Raw genomic sequence first — 18,772 nt, forward strand, 5'->3', positions numbered from 1 at the left:
CATTTCATGAAGCTCCCGATGAACAGTTGTGCTGACGATGCTTGCAGAGGCAGTTTGGAACTCTGTAGTGTGTGTTGCAACCGAGGATGGACGATTGCGACTGTCCACATACATTTGTGTATATATAGCGGAAATAACGCCCGGTCAATGTTTAGCTATTTGACATGTCCACAAGACATTGAGACCTCATGATCTTGGAAATGTCTCTACTAAAGAGGTTTATGTTTTATGCATCTTCTCATGAGTATGTCATTTATATTTGCTTGTATGTATAGTATACAATACTAGTGTAAGTATGATCTTACTATCCTTTCATATCATTATAATGTTGTATATCTAATATGTGACATGCTGTATCATAATCAGTCATAAGTCACACTCATTTTCAGATTATAATCATTTTCTCATTTTAGTTATCTACAAGTAATGGGCTGTTTTGGAATTTCAACTGATTTCACTTAAACACGTTTCCTAACCTATCCAGATTATAGCTGTCACATAGAGAATTAACTTAATAAACTGTTGAGGTTTCTGAAAATCAATGTGCAGTAAAACACACTGCTCAGAATGTGTCTTGAGGTTGACATGACTGACGATGATGAAGCTAGTCACATATGTGTATCTTATCATAAGTACTGTATATCATATATTACTGTATCTTATCATAAGTACTGTATATCATATATTACTGTATCTTATCATAAGTACTGTATATCATATATTACTGTATCTTATCTTCTGAGGTTTTCTTTTGTTATACAAACGTCCACCGTTTGTTACAGTTCTCCTCTTGACTCCATGTCATTAGGTCCTTGGTCCTTGGGAAAAACACAAGAGTTACAAATATGCTGGACCAAAAAGACAACGAGCCCCGTCATTTTAGATACAAAGCTAAACAGTTCCCCAGTTGTCAGAGGACATAAACAGTACTTACTATTAACTCGGGAGGTTTGGTGACTTGGTCCTTGTCCAAGGCCTGTTTGTCCAATAGAGCAGTGGTCTCCTCTGCAGCTCTGTTAGACATGGGAGGACCTCCATTCATCTGAGGAGGTCCTGGACTCTGTGCACCAGGAGTCGCTTCCTTAGTCTCATCGTTAACCCTGTTGGAGTAATAAGACATCAACATTCACATTCATGATCCACCATAATACTGTTCCCTATAGAGATAACAGGGTTTCCCAAACTCGGTCCCGGGCCCCCCCGGGTGCACGTTTTGTTTTTTTGCCCTAGCACTACACAGCTGATTCAAATAATCAACTCATAATTAAGATTTGATTATTTGAATCAGCTGTGTAGTGCTAGGGCAAAAACCAAAACTTGGGACCCCAGGACCGAGTTTGGGAAACACTGGGCTAACATGAACCGTGGGAAAATGGGGTGGGTGACATTATTACCCAATGAGTTGTGGATGTATCAATATGTAATCAGGTTTACCTGACATCTTGGTGTCCATTCACTAGAGGGGGTTCAGCATGTGTCTTCTGACAGGATTCAGGGTCTGTTCCCCCACTGTCTGCTGACTTCCTGTCCTGCCCTTCTAGCACGCCTTCCTCTCCTGGGCTTCTAAGGGTGATAATTACATGGATAAGAATTAAGGATCTGTTGGAGAGGGGTACACATGGTCTACATGTTCATGGCCTAAATGACAGAGGAGTGACTCACCTGCAGAGGAGGGGTGAAGTCTCACCAGCACCCTGACCTGGAGCCCCATTGGTCAGGTGTGATTCCCTGTGGAGTAAGATACAGACTGGATCAGGAAACATGACCTCAACCAGTTATCTAACCTCCTCTACCATCCCATGCAACTTTACACACAGATACATACACATTCTCACCTTCTATATGGCACATGTCCATTGCTCTGAGGTTGACCCAGAAGCTGTGGGTCATCAGTCTGGCTGTTAACCCTGTGGGAGCAATAACATGGATATCATCAGGGTTAAAACTCTTGATCCACCAGAAACAACACTGTCCTCCATAGAGGTAGAGACTAACATGATCCATGAGATCAATTCTGAAGGGAGAAATGAGATTGTCATTCAACAGATAATGAAGATCTACCAACGGAGTCCTCATGTGGAGAATTTACCTGACAACCTTGTGTACATTCAGTGGATGGGAATCAGCATGTGTCTTCTGACAGATTTCAGTGTCTGCTCGGTCATTGTCTGACAGCTTTCCATCCTCCATTCCTAGAACACCTTCCTCTTCTTGGCCACTAAAGTTGAGATTATTACATTGATAAGGATTTAAGTATCTCTATTGGGAAGGATACAAATGTTCTCCATATCCATAGCCTACATTACAGAGGACTGGCAGGTGATTAGTCATGTGGTACAGTTTACCTGGCATCTCCATTCAGCAGAGGGTTGTCAGTGCCTGTCTCTTCATTGTCCATGGGCTGCCTGCTCTCCTCTCCTGGCTCACCTCCTTGGTCACTAAAAGTGAGATTATGATGAGTATGACTGAAAGGATAAGCAAGGCTCTAAAGGCAGGGTCTTTGCTGAAAGTTGTTGCTTGCCAATAGACATTGCTGGTATTTAGAAATGCCATGCGGATCTATTGAGTAATTCTTCCTTCGCCTTCTATAGCAGGGCTTTCCAAACCTTTTCTTGGAGAGCTACCCTCCTGTAGGTTCTCTCTCCAACCCAAGTTGTATCTAACCTGATGCAGCTTTTTGATCAGCTTTCAGGGATATGCAACTTTGATGGGAGCCACAAACATCTGAATTCATTATGAGGGACCACAGTGGCTTCTGAGTACCCACATTCACACTCACACATGCAGTCAGAGCCGGCCTTAAGCAACATTTTGCCATGGGGATTAGAGAACATTTAGCAGATTTAGAGCAAGTTTGCTGCAATTCTACTCATTTTGCCATAGGGTGGAGAGAAATATCAAATCAAATCATCAAATCAAATCAAATTTTATTTGTCACATACACATGGTTAGCAGATGTTAATGCGAGTGTAGCGAAATGCTTGTGCTTCTAGTTCCGACAATGCAGTAATAACCAACAAGTAATCTAACTAACAATTCCAAAACTACTGTCTTATACACAGTGTAAGGGGATAAATAATATGTACATAAGGATATATGAATGAGTGATGGTACAGAGCAGCATAGGCAAGATACAGAAGATGGTATCGAGTACAGTATATACATATGAGATGAGTATGTAAACAAAGTGGCATAGTTAAAGTGGCTAGTGATACATGTATTACATAAGGATGCAGTCGATGATATAGACTACAGTATCTACGTATGCATATGTGTCACGACTCCGACCGAAGGACACTCCCCTTCCCGTTCGGGTGGCGCTCGGCGGTCGTCATCGCCGGCCTACTAGCTGCTACTGATTATTTCCTCCCCCTCCTTATGTGTTGATTGTGTGCACCTGTTTTGAGTTAGGTAGTAGGCTTTATTAGTCAGCCGGCCCGCAGGGTTCCTTGTGCGGGATTAATTATTGTGATCGTCTGTTTGGTGTACTTATGTGCACGTCTATTTGGGATTTGTGTTTTCCCATTTTGTGGGTTTTCCCTGGACGGTTTAAGTCCCCCTGTTTGGGGCATTTGTTTGTTCAGTACGCCCTGTGTTTTGTGAGGGTTGGCTTATGTTCAGCGTTTGTGTCAGTGCATTAAAATAGCACTCCCCTGAACTCTCTGCTTCCTGTGCCTGACTCCTCACCCACTACACTCAGACCGTTACAGAATCCCGCACCCTGGAATGGAGTCAGCAGGAGCAACAGCCACTCCCCTCCCATCGATGGAAGAGAGGGTTCTACATCACACCACCGTTCTCCATCGGATTGGAACGGCGATGGATCTGGTGATGGAGAGAATGGACCGATGGGAGAGAAGCGGTCTCCTCTCCCTCTCTCCACCTTCGGCCCCTCCTCCTCAGGACTCCCCATCTCCCGACTCCAGCACCCTCCGTCTTACGCTCCCAAGGGTCTATGATGGAACGGCAGCAGGGTGCCAGGGGTTCTTACTCCAGCTAGAACTGTACCTGGCCACCGTCAGACCTACTCCCTCGGGAGCGGAGAGGGTGAATGTCCTCATTTTCTGCCTCACGGGTCGTGCTCTGGAGTGGGCAAATGCAGTTTGGAATGGCCCAGACTCAGCGAAGGAGCACTACCCCGAGTTTTCTCGCCGTTTCCGCGCCGTGTTTGACCATCCTCCAGGTGGCCGAGCGGCGGGAGAACGACTATTCCATCTCCGGCAGGAGAAAAGGAGCGCCCAGGATTACGCGTTGGAGTTCCGTACCTTGGCAGCAGGATCCGGGTGGAACGACAGGGCCCTTATCGACCACTACAGGTGTAGTCTCCGGGAGGACGTCCGCAGGGAGCTAGCGTGTCGGGACACCGCTCTTTCCTTGGATGAGCTAATTGACATGTCCATCCGACTGGACAATCTGCTGGCGGCCCGCGGGCGTTCGGAGAGGGTCCTGTGTGTTCCACCACCCAGCACCTCCACTCCTGTTCCGATGGAGTTGGGAGGGGCTTTGCCGAGGGGTACCGGAGGAGGAGGCTCCCTCTGCACCAACTGTGGTCGGAGAGGACACACGGCCGATCGGTGCTGGGGGTCCGTCTGGGAGTCGAGATGGTAGGCGGAACATTTCTCGATCACCCCAGGTGAGTCAGCACCAAACTCACCCAGAACCCCTGTTGGTCACATGTTTGTCTTGATTTTTTTTTCTTAACTTTTTCCCCTCTTCCCAGCATAGGGCGCTAGTCGATTCAGGCGCAGCTGGGAACTTTATGGATCGCGGACTTGCTATTAAATTAGGTGTTCCGCTTGTGCCGATAGATTCTCCCTTTCCCGTGCACTCCCTAGATAGCCGGCCATTAGGGTCAGGGGTGGTCAGGGAGACCACAATCCCACTGGACATGGTAACGCAGGGGAATCATAGGGAGCGTATCAGTCTCTATATTATTGATTCGCCTGCGTTTCCAGTGGTGTTGGGGATTCCCTGGCTGGCCCGGCACAATCCTAAAATTTTGTGGAGACAGGGGTTCTCCAGGGGTGGTCAGAGGAGTGTTCTGGAAGGTGTCTGGGAGTTTCCGTCGGTGCCACCTCGGTGGAAAGTCCAGACCAGGGTCCCACAGTGTGCATTCCCCGAGTATGCCGATTTGGCAATCGCTTTTAGTAAAAAGAAGGCGACTAAATTACCACCACATCGACCGGGAAGGGATTGTGCGATAGATCTCCAGGTAAACGCTGCGCTTCCCAAGAGTCACGTGTACCCATTGTCCCAAGAGGAGACGTTGGCTATGGAGACATATATCAGGGAGTCTCTGGGACAGGGGTACATTCGGTCCTCCATTTCACCCGTCTCCTCGAGTTTCTTTTTTGTGAAGAAAAAGGAGGGAGGTTTGCGTCCTTGTATTGATTATAGAGGTCTAAATGCCATCACAGTGGGGTTCAGCTACCCACTACCTCTCATTGCTACGGCAGTGGAATCCTTTCAGGGAGCGCAGTTCTTCACAAAATTGGATCTCAGGAGCGCGTATAGCCTGGTGCGTATTCGAAAGGGAGACGAGTGGAAAACAGCATTTAGTACCACATCGGGCCACTATGAGTACCGCGTCATGCCGTATGGGTTAAAAAATGCTCCAGCCATTTTTCAATCCTTTGTAGACGAAATTCTCAGGGACCTGCACGGGCAGGGAGTGGTTGTTTATATCGATGACATTCTGATCTACTCAGCCACTCACGCCGCGCATGTGTCTCCGGTACGCAAGGTGCTTGGTAGACTGCTGGAGCATGACCTATACATCAAGGCTGAGAAGTGTGTGTTCTCCAAACGAGCCGTCTCCTTTCTGGGTTATCGCATTTCCACCTCGGGGGTGGAGATGGAGGGTGACCGCAGTAAGGCCGTGCGTAATTGGCCGACTCCAACCACGGTAAAAGAGGTGCAGCGGTTTTTGGGTTTTTCCAACTACTACCGGAGGTTTATCCGGGGTTTTGGCCAGGTAGCGGCTCCAATTACCTCACTGCTAAAGGGGGGCCCGGTGCGGTTGCAGTGGTCAGCGGAGGCGGACAGAGCTTTCAACAGGTTGAAGGCGCTGTTCACGGATGCACCCGTGTTGGCGCATCCGGACCCCTCTCTAGCATTCATAGTGGAGGTGGACGCGTCCGAGGCTGGGGTGGGTGCCGTGCTATCACAGCGCTCGGGTACGCCACCAAAACTCCGCCCCTGTGCTTTCTTCTCCAGTAAGCTCAGCCCAGCGGAGCGTAACTATGATGTGGGGACCGGGAGTTGTTAGCGGTGGTCAGGGCTCTGAAGGTGTGGAGACACTGGCTTGAGGGGGCTAAGCACCCCTTTCTCATCTGGACCGACCACCAGAATCTGGAGTATATTCGGGCAGCTAGGAGACTGAACCCGCGGCAGGCAAGGTGGGCCATGTTTTTACTCGATTCCGGTTCACTTTATCATATAGACCGGGCTCCCAGAACGTGAAGGCGGACGCACTGTCCCGCTTTTACGACACGGAGGATAGGTCCACCGAACCTACTCCCATCCTTCCGGCCTCAAAGCTGATGGCACCGGTGGTGTGGGAGGTGGACTCGGACATCGAGCGGGCGTTACGGGCTGAACCAGCGCCTCCTCAGTGTCCGGCGGGGCGGAGGTACGTGCCGCTTGGTGTTCGGGACCAACTGATTCGGTGGGCTCACGTCCTACCCTCCTCGGGTCACCCTGGGGTGAGGAGGACAGTAGGGAGCCTTCGGGGAAGGTATTGGTGGCCTACCTTGGCTAAGGACGTTAAGGTTTATGTCTCCTCCTGTTCGGTATGCGCCCAGAGTAAGGCTCCTAGGCACCTGCCTAGAGGGAAGTTACAACCCCTCCCCGTTCCACAACGGCCATGGTCACATCTATCCGTAGATTTCCTGACCGACCTTCCCTGTCTCAGGGCAACACCACGGTTCTGGTGATTGTGGATCGGTTCTCTAAGTCCTGCCGTCTCCTCCCGTTGCCCGGTATCCCAACGGCCCTACAGACTGCGGAGGCATTATTCACCCACGTCTTCCGGCACTACGGGGTGCCGGAGGACATTGTTTCTGATCGGGGTCCCCAGTTCACGTCCCGAGTATGGAGGGCGTTCATGGAGCGTCTGGGGGTCTCGGTCAGCCTGACCTCCGGTTATCACCCTGAAAGTAATGGGCAGGTGGAGAGAGTAAACCAGGAGGTGGGTAGGTTTCTGCGGTCGTACTGCCAGGACCGGCCAGGGGAGTGGGCGAGATACATCCCCTGGGCGGAAATGGCCCAGAACTCATTGCGCCACTCCTCTACTAATGTGTCCCCCTTTCAGTGTGTGTTGGGGTACCAGCCGGTCCTGGCACCGTGGCATCCGAGCCAGACCGAGGCTCCTGCGGTGGAGGAATGGGTGCAGCGCTCCAAAGAAACCTGGAGGGCCGTCCAGGAATCCCTTCAACAGGCTAGTGGACGGCAGAAAAGGAGTGCTGACCGTCACCGCAGTGAGGCCCCGTGTTTGTACCAGGGGACAGGGTCTGGCTCTCGACCCGAAACCTGCCCCTCCTCGTGCCCTGCCGGAAGCTTGGGCCGCAGTGTGTAGGGCCGTTCAAAGTCCTGAGGAGAATAAACAAGGTGTGTTATCGATTACAACTCCCTTCCTATTATCGTATTAACCCCTCGTTTCATGTGTCTCTCCTCAGGCCGGTGGTAGCTGGTCCCCTACAGGACGGTGAGGTGCTGGAGGTCCCTCCTCCCCCTCTGGACATCGAGGGGTCCCCGGCGTATACGATACGGGCCATTCTGGACTCGAGACGCCGGGTGAGGGGCCTGCAGTACCTCGTGGACTGGGAGGGGTACGGTCCGGAGGAGAGGTGTTGGGTACCCACCAGGGACATTTTGGATCCGTCGATGTTGAGGGATTTCCATCGCCTCCATCCGGATCGCCCTGCGCCTCGTCCTCCAGGTCGACCTCGAGGCCGGTGTCGGCGCGCTGCGGGAGCCACGCGTCAAGGGGGGGGTACTGTCACGACTCCGACCGAAGGACACTCCCCTTCCCGTTCGGGTGGCGCTCGGCGGTCGTCATCGCCGGCTTACTAGCTGCTACTGATTATTTCCTCCCCCTCCTTATGTGTTGATTGTGTGCACCTGTTTTGAGTTAGGTAGTAGGCTTTATTAGTCAGCCGGCCCGCAGGGTTCCTTGTGCGGGATTAATTATTGTGATCGTGTGTTTGGTGTACTTATGTGCACGTCTATTTGGGATTTGTGTTTTCCCATTTTGTGGGTTTTCCCTGGACGGTTTAAGTCCCCCTGTTTGGGGCATTTGTTTGTTCAGTACACCCTGTGTTTTGTGAGGGTTGGCTTATGTTCAGCGTTTGTGTCAGTGCATTAAAATAGCACTCCCCTGAACTCTCTGCTTCCTGCGCCTGACTCCTCACCCACTACACTCAGACCGTTACAATATGAGATGAATAATGTAGGGTAAGTAACATTATATAAGGTAGCATTGTTTAAAGTGGCTAGTGATATATTTACATTTCCCATCAATTCCCATTATTAAAGTGGCTGGAGTTGACGGGGCGGGGTGAACAGGCAGTGGCTCGGGTGGTTGATGTCCTTGATGATCTTTATGGCCTTCCTGTAACATCGGGTGGTGTAGGTGTCCTGGAGGGCAGGTAGTTTGCCCCCGGTGATGCGTTGTGCAGACCTCACTACCCTCTGGAGAGCCTTACGGTTGTGGGCGGAGCAGTTGCCGTATCAGGCGGTGATACAGCCCGCCAGGATGCTCTCGATTGTGCATCTGTAGAAGTTTGTGAGTGCTTTTGGTGACAAGCCGAATTTCTTCAGCCTCCTGAGGTTGAAGAGGCACTGCTGCGCCTTCTTCACGATGCTGTCTGTGTGGGTGGACCAATTCAGTTTGTCTGTGATGTGTATGCCGAGGCACTTAAAACTTGCTACCCTCTCCACTACTGTTCCATCGATGTGGATAGGGGGGTGTTCCCTCTGCTGTTTCCTGAAGTCCACAATCATCTCCTTAGTTTTGTTGACGTTGAGTGTGAGGTTATTTTCCTGACACCACACTCCGAGGGCCCTCACCTCCTCCCTGTGGGCCGTCTCGTCGTTGTTGGTAATCAAGCCTACCACTGTTGTGTCGTCCGCAAACTTGATGATTGAGTTGGAGGCGTGCGTGGCCACGCAGTCGTGGGTGAACAGGGAGTACAGGAGAGGGCTCAGAACGCACCCTTGTGGGGCCCCAGTGTTGAGGATCAGCGGGGTGGAGATGTTGTTGCCTACCCTCACCATCTGGGGGCGGCCCGTCAGGAAGTCCAGTACCCAGTTGCACAGGGCGGGGTCGAGACCCAGGGTCTCGAGCTTGATGACGAGCTTGGAGGGTACTATGGTGTTGAATGCCGAGCTGTAGTCGATGAACAGCATTCTCACATAGGTATTCCTCTTGTCCAGATGGGTTAGGGCATGTCAATATGATATCTAAGTGAGAGTGACTTACAAAATCAATGCCCCCTGTAAGCAATTTGACGATGATTACTACAAGTTTAGGTAGCTGGTTAAATAAATTTACCAACCTAAAAAATTGAGTGATTGAGTGATTTTCAATGACTGACATGACAAGAGGAAAACTAGTGATGCACAACCAAATTTTGAAATTGCACCTTGTGTATTCTACTATTCTAGCTGTCAACAGTAAAACGGGGCTCCGCAGGCCGCCTGTTTCCCATCCCTGAGCTAATTATTAGAATCAGGTGTGCTACAGTAGATTAGGGTTGGAGTGAAAACCTACAGGACAGTAGCTCTCCAGGATCAGGGTTGGAGAGCCCTGTTCTATAGAGACAGAAACGAATATAACCCATAGCAACAGCTGAAGACAAGAGAGACTATCATTCAGTGGTTGATTACAGATCAATAAAGTGATGTGGAAAGGTTTACCTGGCATCACGTTGCTCATTCTGCATCAGAGGAATGGAGTTTGGTTCTGGAATGCCCTGACCCGCTTCCACATCTCTGTGGCCTTGGTTGCTAAAGATGAGATTATTACATTAATAAGAAATTAAGGATAATGTTTGATAAACAACAGTAACTTGACAAAATGTCCGGCAAGTCTATAGTTTGTAAGTGGCCTGCAAGTTCCAGACTGTTCTCATCCTGTTTGTGACCTGCTAGGACCCCATTGGTCTGACTTTAAAACCTAGTAGTAAGACAGAGAGAACTAGTCTCATAACTAACATAAACCCTCTGCAACAATTCTAATTGACTTAAAGAGCTCCCTTCACAAACACAAAAACAGTTATATAGGATACTCACTACTGTTTGTCTCTCCAAGATTTATACACACAAAAAACCACTAAGAGCAGACCAGCAATGACCAGCAAGAGAGCAACAACACCAACTGAAAAACAAAATGTAGTCACCAGATGTTGACATATTCACACAAATGAAAAGGTTTTAAAACAGCCTTCTAACTGTAGTTGATCTTGGTAGCATAATTCTGAGGCCAGATTTACTTGTCATTTGCTCATACAGAGGAAGCTGTGGTGATAGATTTGCGTAAACACTCACCAATGATTTTCCAGGACAAACTAGTGTCACCACGGTTTGTATCAGGATGGTCTCCATCTATAATGGTGGTATTAGAGAGAATAAAGTTATTTCCATGACATAATCATGTCATGACCCTTTACCCTTTACTCTTCAATTGTATTCCCCAGAGAGTTGCACTGCCTTCGGGGACCCTTATCCTGTTTTTATTTGGTTCCGATTGTCACTCGGCTTAATAGCCACTTTCCTAGCTTCATTTTTGGCATTTTTCCTATTATTCTTATTTTTCTTAGCTTGAGGGGTCATTGTTGTAGATTATGGCTCACCAGGTAACAACTCCAATGGTTCATTCACACCACCTTTGTCCTTGGAGCTGAGGAATTATCCTGTTCAACCTCACTCTCTGTCAGGACTCCCGCTGAAGTTGGCTCCCCCGCCTGTTCAGGTGGTGCTCGGTGGTGGTCGTCACCGGCCTACTAGCCGCCACCGATCCCTTTTTCTTTTCGGTTAGTTTTGTCTCATTAGTTACACCTGTTCCTATTTTGTGAGTTCTTGATTTGCTTCCCTATTTAGCGTGTGGAACCCGCCACTTTGTTGTGAGGGATTATTTTGGTGTTCACGATTGTGTCGTTGGTGCTCCGGACCGTGTTACCCGTTGTTTTGGGTTGGTCAGTGTTTTGCGCCCTGTGTGTTTGGGCATTTACTTTTGATGCCGGAATAAAGTGCTTCTTTCCCCTGGAACTCTTTGCTCTCTGCGCCTGATTCCGATCTACACACCTAGTCAGCCGTGACACTCACTTTCTGTCATTTCAGCTGAGCTATGTGGTATGTCTGCCCTTCTCATGGGGGCAGGATTGTTGTCCTGCACATAGTGTGAGAAAGTTTCCTCTATGCACCTTGTGTTTTTCTGTGTAGTAGGACTGTACTCAACCATCTCCTGACCCCCTCTACAGTAGGACTGTACTGAACCATCTCCTGACCCCCTCTACAGTGGGACTGTACTGAACCATCTCCTGACCCCCTCTACAGTAGGACTGTACTGAACCATCTCCTGACCCCCTCTACAGTAGGACTGTACTGAACCATCTCCTGACCCCCTCTACAGTAGGACTGTACTCAACCATCTCCTGACCCCCTCTACAGTAGGACTGTACTGAACCATCTCCTGACCCCCTCTACAGTGGGACGGTACTCAATTATCTCCTAACCCCCTCTACAGTGGGACTGTACTCAACCATCTCCTGACCCCCTCTACAGTGGGATGGTACTCAATTATCTCCTAACCCCCTCTACAGTGGGACTGTACTCAACCATCTCCTAACCCCCTCTACAGTAGGACTGTACTCAACCATCTCCTAACCCCTCTACAGTGGGACTGTACTCAACCATCTCCTGCCCCCTCTACAGTAGGACTGTACTCAACCATCTCCTAACCCCCTCTACAGTAGGACGGTACTCAACCATCTCCTGACCCCCTCTACAGTGGGACGGTAGGACTGTACTGAACCATCTCCTGCCCCCTCTACAGTAGGACTGTACTGAACCATCTCCTGCCCCCTCTACAGTGGGAGGACTGTACTGAACCATCTCCTGCCCCCTCTACAGTAGGACTGTACTCAACCATCTCCTGCCCACCTCTACAGTGGGACTGTACTCAACCATCTCCTGCCCACCTCTACAGTGGGACGGTACTCAACCATCTGGGACCTCAACCACCCCCTCTACAGTGGGACTGTACTCAACCATCTCCTGGCCCCCTCTACAGTGGGACGGTACTCAACCATCTCCTGACCCCCTCGACAGTGGGACTGTACTCAACCATCTCCTGCCCCCTCTACAGTGGGACGGTACTCAACCATCTCCTGACCCCCTCGACAGTGGGACTGTACTCAACCATCTCCTGCCCCCTCTACAGTGGGACTGTACTCAACCATCTCCTGACCCCCTCTACAGTGGGACGGTACTCAACCATCTCCTGACCCCTTCGACAGTGGGACTGTACTGAACCATCTCCTGCCCCCCTCTACAGTGGGACTGTACTCAACCATCTCCTGCCCACCTCTACAGTGGGACGGTACTCAACCATCTCCTGACCCCCTCTACAGTGGGACTGTACTCAACCATCTCCTGACCCCCTCTACAGTGGGACGGTACTCAACCATCTCCTGCCCCCCTCTACAGTGGGACTGTACTCAACCATCTCCTGACCCCCTCGACAGTGGGTTTGTGTCAGCCAGTTCTGTCTACGAGCAGGGCTTTGTTCATCATAAAATACTTTGATCCAGTTTGGGCCAATCTTTAGGCCGTGTGATGGGTGCTGCTTCAACATTAACAAAACTTGATGTATTGTGTTAATGTGGAAAGTCATTTGTTCAACTTTGAAATTTATCAACAAAAATATTCAGCCTTATACAGTGAAAGTTCTTCTTACACAAGAATTGATGGATGGTTGATCCTCTAATCGATACACTACATGAAAGTACAAATACCACAAATACCAAAAGTATGTGGACATCTGCTCGTCAAACATCTCATTCCAAAATCATGGGTATTAATATGGAGTTGGTCCCCCCTTTGCTGCTATAACAACCTCCACTCTTCTGGGAAGGCTTTCTACTAGATGTGGATAATTAGTGAGTTCTGGCACTGATGTTGGGTGATTATGCCTGGCTCGCAGTCGGCATTCCAATTCATCCCAAAGGAGTTTGATGTGGTTGAGGTCAGGGCTTTTGTGCAGGCCAGTCAAGTTCGTCCACACCGATCGACAAACCTTTTCTGTATGGACCTCACTTTGTCCATTGAAGTATTGTCATGCTGAAACAGGAAACTGTTGCCACAAAGTTGAAAGTGTTGCCACAAACTGTTGGAAGAACAGAATCGTCTAGAATGTCACTGTATGCTGTAGTGTTAAGATTTCCCTTTACTGGAACTAAGGGGCCTAGCCAGAACCATGAAAAATAGCCCCAGACCATTATTCCTCCTCCACCAAACTTTACAGTTGGCACTATGCATTGGGGAAGGTAGCGTTCTCCTGGCATCTGCAAAACCTAGATTTGTCTGTCAAGACTGCCAGATGGTAAAGCATAATTCTTCACTCCAGAGAACATGCTTCCACTGTTTCAGAGTCCAATAGCAGCGAGCTTTACACCACTCCAGCCAACGCTTGACATTGCGCATGGTGATCTTTGGCTTGTGCTCGGCCATTGGAAACCAATTTCATGAAGCTCCCGACAAACAGTTATTGTGCTGACCTTGCTTCCAGAGGTCGTTTGGAACTCAGTAGCTGTGGCGGGAAAAGTACTCAATCGTCATACTTGAGTAAAAGTAAAGATACCTTAATAGAAAATGACTCAAGTAAAAGTGAAAGTCACCCAGTAAAATACTACTTGAGTAAAAGTTGAAAAGTATTTGGTTTTAAATATACTTAAGTATCAAATAGTAAATGGAATTGCTAAAGCATACTTAGGTATGAAAAGTACAAGTAAAAGTATAAACCATTTCAAATGTCTTATATTAAGCAAACCAGATGGCACAATTATTATAAAAAATGTTTTACGGATAGCCAGGGTCATACTCCAACACCCAGACATAATTTACAAATGAAGCATTTGTGTTTAGTGAGTCCGTCAGATCAGAGGCGGTAGGGATGACCAGGGATGTTCTCTTGATAAGTGTGTGAATTGGACCATTTTCCTGTCAAAATGTACTTTTGGTTGTCAGGGAAAATGTATCGAGTAAAAGGTACATTATTTTCTTTAGGAATGTAGTGAAGTAAAAGTAAAAGTTGACAAAAATATAAATAGTAAATTAAAGTATAGATACCCAAAAAAAACTACTTAAGAAGTACATTAAAGTATTTTTACTTAAGTGCTTTACACTGCTCAGTAGCGAGTGTTGCAACCAAGGGCAGGTGATTTTTAGGCGCTACGCGCTCCAGCACTCGGCCTTCCCGTTCTGTGAGCTTGTGTGGCCTACCACTTCACGGCTGAGCCGAAATGGGCAGAAATGTGATGAACTGACTTGTAGGAAAGGTGGCATCTTATGACGGTGCCACATTGAAAGTCACTGAGCTCTTCAGTAAGGCCATTGTACTCCCAATGTTTGTCTGTGGAGATTGCATGGCTGTGTGCTCAATTTTACACAGCTGTTAGAAATGGGTGTGGCTGAAATAGCCGAATCCAGTAATTTGAAGGGGTGTCCACATACATTTGCTGGGTTCTTAGTTCTCCAGAAGAACAAATGGATATACACATCAGACAATTCTTACTCTAATATTGTCTTTCCATACAGTATGCTAAATAATATATGTGGGAACTGGTTTGGATGTAGAATAGGCCATTATCATACCTCTGTCGGAACAGGGGCAGGGGGAAAAGACTGCACTTGAATAGCAAATGGAGGACACCTTTCCAGCAGCTCATTTTCAGCCCAGCCAGGTAGGCTACTCCGGTTGTAAAGCGAAGCAATGTGCTTAATATGAGCAAAGTTGAGAAATAAATATAGTAGGCCTAGCCTATGGAAAGCTGATGGGATCCTCTTTTTAATATAGGCCATCAAAACTGTTTTCTCACGCAAATACAAAACATAGCCTATAGAAAACTGTTGTGCAACATGGACCTATATAGGGACACTTATTTTATTCCATGTATCAACCAGTTATAAGGAGCTGGCTCTCACTGAGCAACAGGTGATCCTACTCCACTCAAACTCTGAATGCCAGGGTTCTGTCAGAGTGATTAGAGGGAACACACCATTAGCGACTGTCCGTTGGCAAGTATGGTAGGCTACTAATGACCATCAGTGGCATCAGAGGGCAGTTTTGGAGAAACCTAGTTACCGTGACTCAACGGTCAAGTGGAATTTGACTGCATCAATCAATTGTCAGAGATGCAATAATATTACAAATAAAATGAAAGACATAGTTAATGACATTTACAACTGAGAATCATTTGATGACTACCCAACAGAGAGCCAGTGGAAACAACAGCTCTCATTCAATATGCTCTGCTCTGTTGTTACAGAGAAACACTCACCTGCAGTTGTATTCTGACTGTCAGGCTCTTTCTCCAAAGGCTTCTTTGACTCATCTAGAACAAGACAATATAAACTATATATACACTACTGTTCAAAAGTTTGGGGTCACTTAGAAATGTCTTTGTTTTTGAAAGAAATGCACATTTTCTGTCCATTAAAATAACATCAAATTGATGAGAAATATAGTGTAGACATTAATGTTGTAAATGACTATTGTAGCTGGAAACTGATGATTTTTAATGGAATATCTACATAGGCGTACAGAGGCCCATTATCAGCAACCATCACTCCTGTGTTCCAATGGCACGTTGTGTTAGCTAATCCAAGTTTATCATTTTCAAAGGCTAATTGATCATTAGAAAACCCTTTTGAAATTACGTTAGCACAGCTGAAAACTGTTTTTCTGATTAAAAAAGCAATAAAACGGGCCTTCTTTAGACTAGTTGAGTATCTGGAGCATCAGCGTTTGTGGGTTCGATTACAGGCTCAAAATGGCCAGAAACTTTCTTCTGAAACTCATCAGTCTATTCTTGTTCTATTCCATGCGAGAAATTGCCAAGAAACTGAAGATCTCGTACAACGCTGTGTACTACTCCCTTCACAGAACAGCGCAGTGTGCTTTTCTTTCAAAAACATGGACATTTCTAAGTGACCCCAAACTTTTGAACGGCAGTGTGTATATATATATATATATATATATATATATATATCACTTAGAAATGTCCATGTTTTTTTCATATTCATATATGAATATGAGAAAAAAAAAAACAAGGCTCCTCAAACTTGAAAAGCAATATACACGTCTCACCTGATGCACCAGACACATTGAAATGGGTCAAATGCTCCTGAAATAAAATAACATCAATATCAAATTATGAACATGCAACTGGAATGTTTGGTCTGGTATTGTAGTTTACAAGGTAACTGTACATAAACCTAAACTGCAGTGATAAATAGCCATACTCACAGACCGATCACTTATGGCAGTGTGGTCTACATTGACACAGTCCAGGAGGGTGATGCAGGAGTAGCTGACATCAATCACATTGGGTGCCTGTGTAGTGTTTTTGTGTTGACAGAGCCACGAAGCAAGCCACGTAGACGTCTGTGGAAGAAAAAATACAAATGTAAAGTTAGACATCTAACACTCAAAAACAATATTCTAAATGTTTGAATACATTTGTCATTAAACTGCATCTACTCTCTATATATTTTTATTTTATTTAACTAGGCAAGTCAGTTAAGAACAAATTATTTTTTACAATGACAGCCTACAGGGGAACAGCGGGTTAACTGCCTTGTTCAGGGGCAGAACAACAGATTTTCAACCTTGTCAGCTTGGGGATTCAATCCAGCAACCTTTAGGTTACTAGCCCAACACTCTAACCCCAGTGTCCTGCCTCCCCTGAAGTGTGAAAGACAGTCACATTTCTGATTCTACAGTAGTCTGATAGTGAAGCCTGTTCTGTGAGATACAATAAACCGATATCTTACCTTATTGGAAATCACTGATTGCCACTCCACACGTTTAGGTTTCTCCTTCTCCTTTACACAGTATTTGAAAGCATTTCCAGTTCGGAGGCTTGCACAACTAACATTCTTGGTTTCTTCTCCACCCCAACAGCCTGCAGAAAAAAGGAGGAAGAGATCACGCATGTTGAAAAACAATTACCACAGTCTTCTACAACACATATCTTTATTTACTGCTGTTGAAGAGATACAAAAGAAGATACCAGAAGAAGCAGCCTGCTTTATAAAGACAATAGCATATGATCATGTTTGTAGGGGGGGGGGGTAAAACTTATGACCTGTAGCCAACGCCCAAAAACGGCTTTACTGCCAATGACATTTTGCAGAAAAACTATATGAGGAGAATTTATATTTAGCAATCTCTCTTTCCTGAGAATTGTAACTTTTTCAAGAGACCGGCAAATAGCTGAGAGATAAGCAAACACTCAAGACATCGAAAAAACTAAACCAACTACACTACTGTAAATATGTGTCAGGAATTGGGGAGACGAAGACATGTCAGCTTCACCCAGAAAAAATACAAAGTCAAAACACAATCTTCTTACCTTGAATTAACAGGATTGTCAATAATAAACCAAACAGATAACAAATAGACATGGTGGCCTCTTATTACAAACTACTGTGTGCTGCGTGTTGAGTTCCAGTCTGTCGGTGCAAAGCAAACCAAGGCGGGAAGGACACTCTTTCTCTTGTTGAGCGGAAGTTACATCATAAGGAGGAGCAACAATAAACACATCTGGTTTTTGGATAAATATTTTAACGTTTTGTGACAATGAAACTAGATTTTTTGTATACAACTTAAGGCATTGATATTAAAACATAATATTTTCAATAAATGTTTCTTTCTCCCATGTAAAGCCTCCAGTTGAATGACAACTTGACCTGATTCCTACTGGTGGGGCAGTCGGATAATAGTGTTATGCTTTATTGCACTGTAGGTGGTGCACTACGATGTGTCTGACGTGCAGAACTCATTACCAGGTCCATGTTACCCGTCTCCTGCCCACATGACCTGTCTAGAAGGTCACAAAGTCAGTAAAAACTCAGGGTCCTGCACACAACACTTCTGACCACTAGACGGTGCTGTTATTGTACTGTAGGAATTAAGCACATGGTTTTGTTGAACTGTAGGGAAAAGGGGGATACCTAGTCAGTTGTACAACTGATGCCTTCAACTGAAATGTGTATTCGACATTTAACCCAACCACTCTCTGAATCAGAGAGGTGCGGGGGGGGGTGGGCTGCCTTAATCGACATCCACGTCTTCCGCACCCGGAGAACAGTGGGTTAACTGCCTTGCTCAGCGGCAGAACGACAGATTTTTTACCTTGTCAGCTCGGGGATTTGATCCAGCAACATTTCGGTTACTGGCCCAACACTCCACTAGGTTACCCGCTGCACCATTAACTCATGGTAGATAACTATACCTCATGGTAGATAACTATAACTCATGGGAGATAACTTTACCTCATGGTAGATAACTCTACCAAATGATAGATAACTATACATCTGTCACGCTTAGTATTTTGTGTTTTCTTTAATTATTTGTTCAGGCCAGGGTGTGACATGGGTTTATTGTGTTGTCGTATTGTTTTTTTTTTTGTGGGCATTGGGATTGTGGCTGATTAGGGGTGTGTCTAGCATAGGCTTGGCTGCCTGAGGCGGTTCTCAATCAGAGTCA

General features: G+C 46.8%; 1 protein-coding gene across 2 annotated transcripts; it reads right to left on the bottom strand.

Moving 5' to 3' along the window:
• On the bottom strand, window positions 1–17,757 carry LOC112225760. 2 transcript variants are annotated; one of them, XM_042316605.1, is made up of 15 exons: window positions 17,637–17,757; window positions 17,056–17,186; window positions 16,529–16,666; window positions 16,370–16,406; window positions 15,561–15,614; window positions 10,549–10,605; window positions 10,294–10,378; window positions 9,919–10,008; window positions 2,346–2,438; window positions 2,090–2,218; window positions 1,836–1,907; window positions 1,663–1,728; window positions 1,435–1,560; window positions 935–1,100; window positions 1–818 (listed from the first exon to the last, which is right to left on the bottom strand). In XM_042316605.1, the coding sequence occupies exons 1-15, from the start codon at window positions 17,686–17,688 to the stop codon at window positions 777–779; spliced, it is 1,338 nt and encodes a 445-aa protein (XP_042172539.1). In that variant the 5' UTR covers window positions 17,689–17,757; the 3' UTR covers window positions 1–776. The 2 variants fall into 2 exon arrangements, with proteins under 2 accessions (XP_042172539.1, XP_042172538.1); XM_042316604.1 differs by having other exon boundaries at window positions 1,435–1,563.
• Between the last annotated feature and the right edge of the window lie 1,015 nt (window positions 17,758–18,772).

Source organism: Oncorhynchus tshawytscha, unplaced genomic scaffold, assembly GCF_018296145.1.
Source record: "Oncorhynchus tshawytscha isolate Ot180627B unplaced genomic scaffold, Otsh_v2.0 Un_scaffold_7045_pilon_pilon, whole genome shotgun sequence".
Lineage (NCBI taxonomy): Eukaryota > Metazoa > Chordata > Actinopteri > Salmoniformes > Salmonidae > Oncorhynchus > Oncorhynchus tshawytscha.